Source organism: Pyrgilauda ruficollis, unplaced genomic scaffold (assembly GCF_017590135.1).
Source record: "Pyrgilauda ruficollis isolate IOZ18807 unplaced genomic scaffold, ASM1759013v1 scaffold67, whole genome shotgun sequence".
In the NCBI taxonomy this organism is placed as follows: domain Eukaryota; kingdom Metazoa; phylum Chordata; class Aves; order Passeriformes; family Passeridae; genus Pyrgilauda; species Pyrgilauda ruficollis.
This window is the reverse complement of record NW_024528488.1, coordinates 1,867,487-1,880,609: the sequence shown is the minus strand read 5'-3', so window position 1 is coordinate 1,880,609 and position 13,123 is coordinate 1,867,487. Positions and strand designations below refer to the sequence as shown.

General features: G+C 52.4%; 1 protein-coding gene across 1 annotated transcript in view; it reads right to left on the bottom strand.

Moving 5' to 3' along the window:
• Window positions 1-805: 805 nt before the first annotated feature.
• The window catches only part of SLC16A2 (solute carrier family 16 member 2), a 33,981-nt gene continuing 21,663 nt past the window's right edge, over window positions 806-13,123 (bottom strand). Inside the window, exons 2-6 of the mRNA XM_041484783.1 lie at window positions 8,085-8,229; window positions 3,818-4,280; window positions 3,239-3,382; window positions 2,476-2,704; window positions 806-1,219 (exon numbers count right to left, since the gene is read on the bottom strand). Coding sequence (XP_041340717.1) covers window positions 999-1,219; window positions 2,476-2,704; window positions 3,239-3,382; window positions 3,818-4,280; window positions 8,085-8,229 — 1,202 coding nt within the window. The 3' untranslated portion in view covers window positions 806-998. The remainder of the gene's footprint in view (window positions 1,220-2,475; window positions 2,705-3,238; window positions 3,383-3,817; window positions 4,281-8,084; window positions 8,230-13,123) is intronic.

The window sequence follows — 13,123 nt, the reverse complement described above, 5'->3', positions numbered from 1 at the left end:
CCCAAAAACAGCAGAGGCACCCTGTGCCCTGAGCCAGCAGCATCCCCACACCTGTGGGTGCCCCTGAGCCCAGCAGGGAAGCCACTTCCCAGCGCAGAGTTGATCCATGACACAGGGGCTCTGTCCCAGCCCTGTGTGCCTCAAAGCCACCAAAGTGCCCTTTTTGGTGGTGATCCCAAGGATGTGGCCCCAGAGAGCCGGGCACTGTGGGCTGTGCAAGAAGCTGCCCCTCTCTTTTGCAACTCAAAAGCCCAATCATTAATTGCTGGGTGGGAAAACGGAGGTGGAAAGCGGCCAAGGGACCTGCTGGTCTCATCCACGCATTTTTAAGGCATATTTTGCAGGAAGGGTGTGCTCCCATGTGACTCCGATGGCTGGAGCCAGCCGAGCTCCCTGTCATCCCAGCTGCAGCTCCCTGGGGGTGTGGGAGAGCAGCGGGAAAGGAGGAAAGAGGAAGATGAAAGCGGGACTCGCTGACATTTATTTGGTTTGTGCATCAGACTAAAGCAGCGTTTCCTCCTTCGGATCTCTGGCTCCAAAACAGCCCCAGGTGCTGGACGGGGACGGGGCTGTCTCACTTGGATGTGACACCCGAGTGACACTGGAGGAGGAGGAGGATGGACAGCTGCAAGGTTCAACGAGTTCCATCCGTGGCCTGCTTGGAAAAGGCATTTATTTTCTGTAAACCTCTGTCGTGATGTATAGAAAACTGGGAGAGGAGCGGGAGCTCGATCAAGTTTGAATCCTGGTGAGAGTTCTCCTTACAAAATGGTTAGGGGGGGGAAAAAAAAAAGGTGGCTTTGAAATCAAAACTGTCCAAAAAAAAAAAAAAAAAGCATTTCTGCTAGTTAAAAGCCTTTAACTAGAAGAAATGTTTGTGTTTTCTCCTTTACAAACATAGTGCATCTGCAATCACTGGGAATTTCGGTCCGTCTGGGAAAGGGCCTGTGCTGGGGCTATGAGAGGCTGCTGGTGTCCTGGGAGAGCCGGGAGCGGCGTCACATGTGTGCTTCGGAGGCCGGGCAGCCAGGCAGCAGCTCCCCGTTCACCACCGCCTCCGACACCAGCATCTTGTCTTTGCCAGAATCCAGGCGCTGCTTCTTCAGCATCCTCTGGTGGACCAGCGGCACCACGGAGAGCACCAGGCCGCCGATGATGGGCGGCACCCCCGCAAAGTAAAAGGCCGCGTCGTAATTCCCAAAATAATCATTGAGGTATCCTGGAAGAGAAGAAGGGTGATGTTAGAGCCTCGTCAGCCTAATGAGCTTGTTAGTCTAATGACCTGCTTGTTCCCTCCTTCGAGTGCAGCTTGCGTCACCCACCAGATCTGGGGAGATTTGGGTTTTTAAAATAATCTTTTTTTTCCGTTTGCATTTCTTGGCGTTTTTACGCCTTGGATTAAGAGATGTGTGCAGCCAACACTGTGCACCAAGGGAGTGGAGAAGGAAAGCCTCAGCCGTCCTTCCTGTTTCTCCAGAACAGGACACAACCGTCCACATCCCAGACAATCCCAAATGCAAGCTGAGACGTGTTAAACCCAACACCTCTTCCCAGAGGCTTGCCAGCCAAGAGGCAATGGGAAAGTGAGCAGGGGCTGTTCCTCTGCTGATTGTCTCCATTTGGAAGCCCTGCCCTTATGGATGTTTTATCTCCAGCTGTGAAATACACACTGCCAGTTACAAACAATAGCCAAGCCTTTAAAACCCAACAAGGTTCTACATTTGTCTGGCAAGTTCTAACACAGCCAGGCATCCTTGGAGAATAACACATGGCCATTGATCAGCTCTGGAAAATCCCTCTGAGTGTCTCCTGTGTGGATGCTTCCCTGGGGATTAGACCAATGCAAAAGGCCCCTTCACCCCGCAAGGCCCACTCAGGGGGTCCTGGTGCAGAATCCTCCCAGTGAGAGGTGTGTGACCCCCATGTTCCGTCCCAAGGGTGTTAGAGTGAACTTTGCTGCTGGAAGCAGAGAGATCAGAGGTGCTTATCCAGCTTTGGCTTAGCGCTGCTGATGCAGAGGTCCTGCTGTTCAGGGGCAGAGCCCTGGCAGAGCCTCTGGCAGAGCCCTCGCTGTTAAGGATGCTGGGGTTGTTGCTGTGCTGGAACACAGACCCAGGTCTTGTGGAGGTTCAGGTGTCTCCATCTCTAACTTCAATTCGATCTAAAAGGACTTCTAGAAAATTATTATCTGCCAATTTTTAGCTCAGCTGCAAACAGAAATCACTTAATGTGACCTTGGCTCACTGTTCTCCCAATGACCACCTTTCATTAGCCTTGAGAAAAGCCCTGAGATGGCACAGGACATAGCATGGAGTGATGCCACCCCCATTCCCCAACCTCCACATGACCTGATAAACCAGAGAATTCAAACCAGTGCTTCTGGTCTCGCACCAAACCACCACCACAGGTGAAAGCTGCCACCACCAAATCCCTCCCACCCGCTGGGTCCTGGTCCAGCCCCGTGGTGTTACCAACCTGCAATGGGTGTGCCCGCAGTCATGGGCACGGCCATCAGCCCCATGAGGTACCCTATGGCCTGGGACGCCTGCATGGGCCCCACCAGCTCGAAGGCGATGGGGGCCATGATGGTGGTGAAGAAGCCGTCGCAGAGGCCAAGGAAGAGGCAGATGACAATGACGCCCTCGAAGCCTCGGCACTGGGGGATCATCATGCACAGGAGGCCCAACAGCATGAAGGACGCAACCTGGGGGAACAGAAGTGGGCATGAGAGTGGGGATGGGCAGCAGAAGAGTCATGGAGATGACACTGAACAGGTCAATGTCACTGCTCCCTCCCCTGGACCCAGCAAAGCCATCCAGCCACCGCTCCTGTCTCGGGGAGGCCCTTAAGAATAACCTTTTAAGAAGGGTTAAGAAGGATTAACTGCTGGATTAGCTGCTAGATTTCAGCAGTTTGTTCTTCAAAAACCACAAGGAGGTTATAGGGTGTCGGTAGTTTGGGAAGAGTGGCTACCATGGAGTTTGATTGCTGAACAGACACCAGTCCCTGGGGTCAAGTGTGTAACTCCTCTTACACACTTCTGCAGCCAATTTTCTTCCCTCACAGCAGACAATGGTTGGTAAAGGCTTTGTGATTGACAGTTATTAAGCAGAGCATGGACACCCATGTAGAGATACCATCCCTGCCCCACTGTGGTTGGCCAGCACCTCCATGGACGGCTGGACACACCGTACCTGCAGGTAAATCACACCATACCTGCAGGTAAATCACACCATACCTGCAGGTAAATCTTCTTCAGCCCGGGAATGCAGTCGCCAATGCGGCCCGAAACCAAGCGCCCCAGCCCCGACATGGCCCCGAGGCAAACCAGGAGGATCCAGTCCTTTTTGGTTTCCTGAAATCGCTTCTCCACATATTTGACCTAGGATGGAAGGAAGAACACAAGGACATGAAGCTGCAGTACATTCATCTCTCTCATCTCCCCAAAAGGGATGGGATTTCCTGCAGAGGGCTCATGGATTTGGGCTGGTTGTGTGACCCTCGTGTCCACACCACACTGACCTGCACCCTCCACCCACCCCAAACTCAACAGGACCTTCTTCTCCTCCTCTCCTGCTACTGGTGCTGGTCCTTAGGAGCTCTGGGAAGTGACCCTGGCCTACTCTGGCACAGAGGGCACAGAGAGGACACACAAAACCATATCTATCACAATTCTTGTTTAAAGGATGTGCACCAGTTTCTTGGCTTCAAGGCTTTTGGTGCCTCTGCCCCTACTGCCCATCCCCACCTTCCCACCTCCTCCTCACTCTGGGCAAAGGGACCTCCCTCCCCTTCCAACCCCAGCCATGGCTCTCACCAGGTTCATGTAAGGTACGAGGTATCCCAGGACAGCAGTAGCGATCCCAAAGGCCCAAATCCGATAGGTCTTTCTCCGGAAAACCCTCAGGTTGAAATACTTGCGGGTCTGGGCCCAGCACTGCTGCCTCATGCTCCGGCTGCCCATCTTGTCGTGCCCGTCGTGCTGAGAGTCACAAGAAGGCGTCAGGATGGGCCGGTAAGTCATGGACAAGAAGATCTGGATGAGCATTAAGGCACTGAGTACTTGGAAAGTGTGTGCCAGCCCGATGGCACCCCCGACCATCTTCAGGAAGAAGGGGAGCGGCACGGAGATGAGGCAGCTGCCCCCGGCCACGATGCCGTTGGCCAGGCCCAGGCGGCGCTTGAAGTAGTGACCGAGGATGACCAGCGAGGGCTGGAAGGCAAAGGAGCTGCCACAGCCAAAGAGGATCCCATATGTGAAATAACGGACTTCCAGGGACCTGGAATGACACACGTGGGAGTGGGGATGTGAGGCAGAGGTGAGGAAGCCTCCTCCCCCATGGTCCTACAAAGGCCCGGGTCTCACATGCCACAGGTACTGCACAGACAGTCTGACCTCGAGGAGCTTATCCCCTCACCAAAACCAGGATAATCCTCACCTAACAGCTGGCACATGAAATCTGCAGCAAAATGAAGTGGAGCTGGGAAGTGCTTTCTGCCACCAGGAGAAGGCAGCAGCCAACCTGGCCTCCTTGGGAAGCTGGCCTTACTTCAATGGTTATTAAATTACAGCAAACAAGATTTTCTAAGGTAGGGATGGTGGGATATTTTTAGCTAGAATTCCTTTTAATTTTTCCACTGAAAGGACTGACTGAAAACATTCTCCACCCAGTGTTTGGAAGCAGAAGGCACCAACCCTGCTGGTTATTAGGCATGCAGGAAGGAAATGTGGTGTTTCTGCCCAGGCTCCAGGCTGGTTAATTAAGCTCTTCTTCTTTAAGCTCTTCTGGGAGCTTTAATTAGACAGTTAATAGATCTCATCTGTACCTTACATTGGTGGCTGCACTCGAAGAGGGAGTGAAGTGGCTGTTCTACAGAGCAGATGGAGAGTGCTGAAAGCTCTTGGAAGGAGCTGCCTCCAAATTTCCAGCCCAACTTTCCCAACAGAGGCAGCTGACAAAGGAGCCTGGATTTAGGCAGTACAAACAACCTGTTGTGTTTCTTTCCAGATGAAGGAATTTTTTTTCTTCATTCCCATGCAATCCATCCAGCTGCAGAGGTCTGCCATGGGATACTGCCTGGGAGGAAAGTGTGAGGAAAACCTTTGGGCAGCTCAGGGTCTTGTACAAGCAGGGTCTGTGCTCCAATCCTTGGAGCAAGACTGAGTGCTGCTCCCAAAGCAAGTGAGGAAACAGCAGCCCACATCTCCCAGAGAGGCTGGAAGTTGGGAAAACCTTTACAAGCACATCATGCCTTCCATTACATGCTCATCCCTCCGGCCTGCCAAGCAGAAAGCAGAACACGGCTGCTGTGCCTGACAGCGCCGAGACGAATGACCATCATGAAAGGCAATTTCCATCCACTCCAGAGCAAAACCACATCAGAAGCCCCCTCTGTGGGAGCCAGGCGAGCAGCTGGGCCCTGTGGGCCGTGCCCAACCTCCCACGCACCAGCCCTGGCCTGGTCACAGCAGCCCTGGTGCCGCAGGCAATGCCACAGTTCCCATCTGCTCCCCAGTGATGCTCAGACACCCCTGCATGAGCAGAGCCTCCTTTCAGCCATAAGCTGAAAAAAAAGAGCCAGGATTTCCCAGCCTGCTTATTGGGAATCAGCCAGCAGTTGTCTGGGGGAAGGGTTGCATTGTCCCCTCAGATTGTGAGGTTGCCAATGGATAATTGTTTCTCCTGGGACAAAGAGGTCTCCCTCCTGCTCCCAGCTCTCAGTGGGAACAGCCCTGGTTCATCCTTGCTGGCAGAAGTTTGGGGGATTCCTCTGTGCAGCAGTAAGTGGGCAAAAATTGTGTAGGGGAAGGAGAAGCAGATGAAAAGGGGCCCAACCCTCCCTGCAGAACACTTAGTGCAGAGGAGGAGGGCTGGGAGGGCTCTGGGGGCATGTGAAGACAGCCTTGCTGAGCTGGCCATCTTCTCCCATTCCCCATGCTAAACCAACCCCCTTAAACTGGAGGGAAGCTAAAGCCTTAACTGGGATTTCTCTTTTGCTGAGAGCACACAAGGTCTCTGGTGGCTTGAGCTGGTTACAAGTGCAGGAGACACCTCAGAGCAAGGCAGCAGAGAAGAAAAGCCTTGCACTGACCCCATCCAGCCTTCCCCAGAGCTTTGCTTTTCAGCACAGTTGGTTTCTTTAGTGGTCTACATACAAAATTCCCAATATTTTGAGACAAGAGGCACTGAGCTGGGTGCTGGGGTGTTACCACACAGTCTTGGTGGCTCAGGGGGCTTTTGGAGCAGCTCAGTGCAATGCTGGGAACTGCTGCTCCTCCATTTGGACAAAATAAACCCATTTTAGAGAAACTAGGAGATAAAGGGGGGGGTGATTCTTGATCCAGCTCTGCCTGAGCCCACCTAACCAGGCTGTGTCTCTCTGCACCAGTGCTTGTATCACAGGGGAATGATCTCCAGCTGCGGTGGAGGGACTTGCCAGGAGGGACCAAAAAAAAGCTTCTCCATTGTGCAGGGAGAGCTGGAGCCACAAGCCCCGAATTTCAGGAGCAGCCTTCACCATCCGGGTGGAGCACTGCCAAATCCCACAGCCTCCCTGCTCTTCCTCCGGCCCCGCGCGCTCGGCTCTGCCGGCGCAGCTTCCCTCGCTGTGGTCCAGCTGCAAAGGGGCTCCTTTCTCCCGTAAAAGGCAGCCAGAGGAATGTGGTCCGAGAGTGAGAGGCAGGAAATGGGGATCTCAGTCCTGTAGCTCTCCTGGAAATGATGTTCCTCTCTGCCTGCACTGTTTGATTTTTTCTTCTTTTTTGAAGCCCAACACAACAAACCCCTGGCAGCAGTGTGGTCCCACAAGCCCTTTTTCTTTGCACAAACATTTTACAATAGAGGGGGAAAAAAGTCCAAGTTTTGTTGATTGGAAGGAAAGCAGAATCACATGGGAAGCTCCTGTGATCTGCATGCCAGGGCACAGCTTCCCTCAGGACCCACTGCACCTTTTGCCATTATCTTTGGAAGCAGAAAGGGTGGCACTTGAGGAGGACGCTGCAGACGCCAGTTCCTTCCCAAGATGGTTTTGGCAACACAAAAATCCCATCTGCAATTAGCCACGGTCCTGGGGGGTTTTCCTGGGGATCAGAACTGATCCCCACTCCCAGCATGATGGGGGGATCCCACAGATGAGGACTTGGGGATCCAGGGAAGCAGGGCTGGGACGAGCACAAGGGTTTCACTGACCAGGAGGAGCACAGCACAGGCAAGTCACCCTCTGGAAAACTGGTGTGTATTTGCTTTAAAAACCCACTCCTTGAAGCATTTTAATTAAAACAATATTGATTTTAACTGAAATCCAACCCAAAGCAATGTTTTGATTCAGAAAAGTGGGGCAAATCCTGCTTTGGAGGTGTCTCCATGGAGCCTCTGAGACTGTGTTTAATAAGTGTCACATAAATTACCCCAGAGGTGACCTCTTTTTGCTCCCACAACGATGCCAGCCCTGATTTCTGGGCTGGAAAGACACACACGGTACACCTGCCACTGGCCAGTGCCTGCCAGCAGAAATTCATGGCATGGGATCAGGCATGGAAAACAAGGAGCAGCAGTGGACCTGTGTTGCCGCAGACACACGAGCCAGGGCAGGAACACCACAAACTGCTCCAAACCCTGTCTGCCTTCCCCTTCCTGTCTGCCCTGCACAGAAACTCCCTCTTAGGCGCAATCCACCAAATATTATTTTAAGCATTAATTTACTTTCAGCACCAAATGTGAAAATGGTTGCAAAGTAGAATGGTTTTCTCTGTGAGTGCCTTTCTGGAGCTGCCCGTGAGAGGCACACCAACCTCTCCTGCTGTTTCAAAGATCAAATGAGGGACCTGGGTGCTGAAGTCCCAGAAAATACAGTCCCTTGCTTGGGTAAAATTCGCTCTCATTTTACCTAAGGACACAAGGTTCAGTTTGGAGGGGAACAGGCTGAGCACACGTGGGCTGTAGGGTGCCAGGACATCTCTCATGCAGATGGGCACCACCTGCTTTGCCCCCAGAGGCAGCAGCAATGTGTTGGCAGGGGGATTGCAGGGAACAGGGAGGAAGAGGAGCTCTCCAAGGAGCTGGGTATGCCCTCCACAGCCTTACTTGGTGAAGGAGCTGGAGAGGAGCCCGATGAAGGCGATGGTAGCTCCCATGGCCGCCGTGGTCCTGCAGCCGATCCGGTCGGTGAAGATGCTGACGATGGGAGAGCAGAAAAAAATCATTCCCATGGCCAGGGAGCCGACCCACGCTGGGGAGAGAGAGGAGAAAGGAGATGGTCAGGGTGGGACACCCAGCAGAGGCAGGGGAAATCAATCAAGCGCAGCTTTGGAGGTGTCTTGGCAGAGAGGCAGCCCCATCACACAGTTAATTAGCCGTGTTAAGTGCTGTTAATTAACAGTGCAACTCATAAATGACACAGAGAGCTGGTGGCACTGCATATGGGGCACAATAATGGAGTATGGACAGGTTTTCCTTGCATTCCTCTCTGCTGGGTTACTGTGTCCCAGAGAAGGCACCAAGTTTCAATGCTCTTTCCAAACAACCTTGGCTTCACACGGGAAGATGCTCCACTGGCAGCACTTCCATCAGGAATCTCCACAGCCAAAAGCCTCCTGAGCTCCTCCAAGCCCTTTGCTCCCCAGCTTTGGCTAGGGAGAGGTTCCTGTCCAAAGCCACAGCCCTGCATCCCCAGGGAGCATATCACCCACCCCTCCCTCACTCCCCAGAGTCAGCACTCCTCACCTTCCCCTCTCCCCACGGTCAGTAAGGATTCCTCGTTGCATCTGAGCTGATGGACACACATGTTTATCCCAGGTTAAATTCCACCCCTGACCTTGCCAGGCAATGCCCAAGTGGGACCATCATATCCTGTCTCCTTCCAGCCCACTGTGGAGAAAACCACTGTCTGTCTGTCTGTCCTTTTTCCAGAAATGTTAATTATTCACAGATTTTTTTTTTTCTTTTTCAGCCCATCATGGAATCATTAAGGTTAGAAAAGCCTTTTAAGATCCTCAAGTCCAACCATTCCCCCAGCAGTGCCAAGCCCATCACTAACCCATGTTCCCAAGTGCCACATCCACATAGTTTTTCATTCCCTCCAGGGACAATGATTCCATCGCTGCCCTGAGCAGCCTGTGCCAGTGCTTGACCAGCCTTTCAGTGAAGAAATTTTTCCTAATATTGAATCTAAACCTCTCCTGGCACAACTTGAGGCCATATCTTTTTGTCCACCATCTTCTCCCTGCCCTCCACCTTCTCCTTTTAATGGTTTGTGTGATTATTTTGGGGAGGAAATGCAGGATTTCAAGAAAAGAAAAGTGGTAAGAAAAATAATTTCTAAGGAGAAGCAAGAGGTCCCCTGGGTGGTGTGTGGGGCAGAGTGGGATGGACAGAGGGACAAGGGGTTCCCAGCCCCACCTGGCACCAAAGTGGGGGGACCTCCTGGAGCATCTCCAAGCTCCAGGTGCTGGCTCTGGTTCAAGACCAACCCCAGGACACGTGGTCCTTTTACCTTTTTTTATCCCTTTTTTAGGTTTGCTTTGGGGTTTTTTTGCACCCAGGCCAAGGGCTCTGCAAACCTTTTGAGCAGCCTGTGCCAGTGCTTGACCAGCCTTTTAGTGAAGAAATTTTTCCTAATATTGAATCTAAACCTCTCCTGGCACAACCTGAGGCCATTTCTTTTTGTCCACCATCTTCTCCCTGCCCTCCACCTTCTCCTTTTAATGGTTTGTGTGATTATTTTGGGGAGGAAATGCAGGATTTCAAGAAAAGAAAAGTGGTAAGAAAAAGAATTTCTAAGGAGAAGCAAGAGGTCCCCTGGGTGGTGTGTGGGGCAGAGTGGGATGGACAGAGGGACAAGGGGTTCCCAGCCCCACCTGGCACCAAAGTGGGGGGACCTCCTGGAGCATCTCCAAGCTCCAGGTGCTGGCTCTGGTTCAAGACCAACCCCAGGACACGTGGTCCTTTTACCTTTTTTTATCCCTTTTTTAGGTTTGCTTTGGGGTTTTTTTGCACCCAGGCCAAGGGCTCTGCAAACCTTTTCATCACATCCCTGCATAAAAACACCCTCATAGTCCTTCCAGAGCTGTGAGATCTTCAAAAAATAGCCAGGTCCCTATTAAAAGCAAATCCCAGCTATAGAACAGCCTCTCCAACCTCTGCCTTTCACAAAAGGACCACACAAAGAAGCCCTCCCCAGGCTGGGAAGAACTGACCCTTCCAAATTAATTATAAGTTCACAAGTACCCAATTTACTTCAAAATCTTCCTTAATAAATGCAGAGTGGAGCAATAAAATGAAAAGCAAGGGCTGAGCAGGAACCTCGTGGGACCGGCTGGGCTCTCGTCTCAACTCCAGGCCAAAAGACGGGAGAGGGGAAGGGAGAGGACCCCCCTCTCCAGCTGATTTTCTTGGTTCTGAACACAAGGCACAGTGTAACGAAAGTCCCTCTAATAGGATTAGGTGGCATGGATCCAAAGAGCCGTCCAAAACAGCTCCGAGAGGGGGAGAGGGGTGGGAGCCACGCCAAGATGGGAAAGGCTCGTTAAATTGGATAATATACTTCCAGAAATGTTCCTTCTACTCCAGCCAAGGCAGTAAAACGTTAGATGGCCCCGTCATGTTTGAAGTTTGTTATTTTTGGAAATTACTTTAAGAAACGCGGAAATAAAAGCATAAAGCGGAGTATTAAATTTAAAGGGCCAGATTCGGATCTTAATAACCCGGGGATTTACATGCAAATAGGCAGGATCAATCTCTGGCCCCAAAAATGCACACTCACCTGCAGAGATCAAAGCAAACCCAGGGCAGGAGGCTCAGCAACAGGCGCTTAAAAGTTCCTCCAGCTCTGGGTTTGTAAAAAGGAGATATCTCTCAATTAAAATTGGTAAACACACCAAAAAAAAAAAAAAAAAAAGAATCCTGTGGCAAATTGCTCTACCTTAGAGAAAGGGCTTACCACAAGCAATGAATAAAAATAGGCTTGGGGAAGAACATCCAGTTAAAATTAGTAAGAACAATAGCCTCACTTCCAGAGCGGGGTTTTGTCTTCCCAGCGCTTCCCAGCGAAGCCCCGGGAAGCCGGGAGGGCAGGGCCTGCTCCAGCGCTGGAAGGAAACCTCGGCAAAATCTGGGGGCAGCTCAAACTCGCCTCGGTGCCGGCTCCCATCCCGGCTGATTCACACCAGAACACCCCCGCAGCGGAGGGGAGGCACGGTTTTCCCCCTGTTTTATCCACGGTGATCTCCATTCACCTGGGATGGGGCAAGGATGGAGGGAGGTGATGGCAGAAAAGCACAGGTTGGGAAAGAAATGGAGCTCAGGTGAAGGCTAGCCCCAGTCCCACCCCTTTGGGCATAGTCCTTGGATCAACTCCAGGAAAAGAAGGGCTTGTTTTGGGCAATCTGTGGTGTTGAAGTTTCTCCTGGATTTTGCTGGATGTGAAGAGCAGAGGCAGCCATTCCTCCAGTGGAAACCAGGCAGGGCTCAGCACCTTCCCTCCTACAGCTTCTCCAGTGCTGGAGAAGTTACCCCTGGTTTAAAGCCACAGTGGAAAAAAGGGGGAGAATTTCTGCTCCTGATTTCCAGAGGGTTTGGATGGGATGGTTAATTCCCAGCCTGGCCACACCTCCCACCCTCTGTGGCTGATAAGCTGGGTGAGATATGGAAACACACAGACAAGCCCCCACATGAGGCACAGAGTCTTATCAAGCACATCCTAAAAGAAGCTATGGAGAGAATCCAGCTGAGGATAAGGCTGGAAGAAGCTCAGGAGCTGCCAGAACTTTGACTGAGATCGGGTTAAGACTTGATTGTATTTTAGGGTGCTGTGAGTCCAACCAGCTCCTGGAAGCACCAGCTGAAGGGGCTGGTTTTGGAGATGGGGGCCATGGGGGGACCTGGCTGGTGGCAGGGATGTCCTGACAAAAACAACTTGACAGATGACATGCAAGAGATGTCTTGACAGAAACACAAAATGCTCCAGAAACCGTATTTCTAGATTAAGAAAACCACAAAAGGCATGAAAGCACTCTGCTTTTGGTGATGGGAAATGCACATGACTTCTGATTTGGGGGTTGCTGACACGAGAGGTGACTCAAGGTGTGTTGTGCCTCCCTGACAGCCACCTCTCTGCTGACTTTATTTGGCACTGAGAGTTCCATTGAGCCAAGACCTGTCCATCCCTCCCTGCTCCCACCACAGCCCCTCCTGAAGGGATTGAAGGAGCCGAGGAGCCAGGACCCCCCCAGGGCACACCCTCTGCTCCAGGGGGCTGGGGGACAGCACCAGCCCCAGCTGCCACCCCAGCTCAAGCCTCCTACAGAGCTAGTGGAACGTCCCTGGTGGTCCTAGGGATGCTCTGGGCCAGGGGAAGAGCTCAGTGTGGGGCTGGTGCTGCTTTGCTGGAGCAGAGTTGTTGACCAAGGAGAACATTCCACCAGCAGCTCTCACACAAAGGAGAAAGCTCCAGCTAAAGCTCCACAAATTCTTCCCTCCCCCTTTGACATAACAAAGGCAGCCAAGCTGGTGGCCCATGGCTGATCCAAAGCAATGTGGCCTTCAGCATGGACAGGGAATGCAGTGGTTGAAGTTCTCCAAGGGGAACAGTGATTCAATGGTCTAAGAGATCACAGAATCATAAAATCAGAAGGGTTGGGGTTGGAAGGGACCTTAAAGATCATCCAGTTCTACCCCCTGCCATGGGTAGGGACACCTTCCACTATCCCAGGGCTCTCCAAGTCCCATCTAACCTGGTCTTGGACACTTCCAGCTGTTGCAGTAGCATGGCCAGGATGATCCATCCCCCCAACACCACCCACCCTGGGTTCAGGACAGAGGGAAAACTGGTGAGGTGACCCATTTGCCCACCAACCCATTTGCCCACCAGCCCAACAGCACCAAGCTGTGTCCATAGTGGAGGAGGGACCAGGAATGCTTTGGTCACCTTCTCCTCCTACTACCAGTGGATGACAAAGTTCGGGGGACGCTGAGGCAGAGGAGGGAGGTTGGGGGACTCAGCTCCCCCTGCAGTGGGACTGGTGATGCTGAGGGGTCCCTGAGGGCTGTGAGCACCATGTCTGTGTGTTCGCGGTGGGCAGGGCCCCCAGGGTCAGTCCAGGTGGTCCCACCTGGATACCAGACCA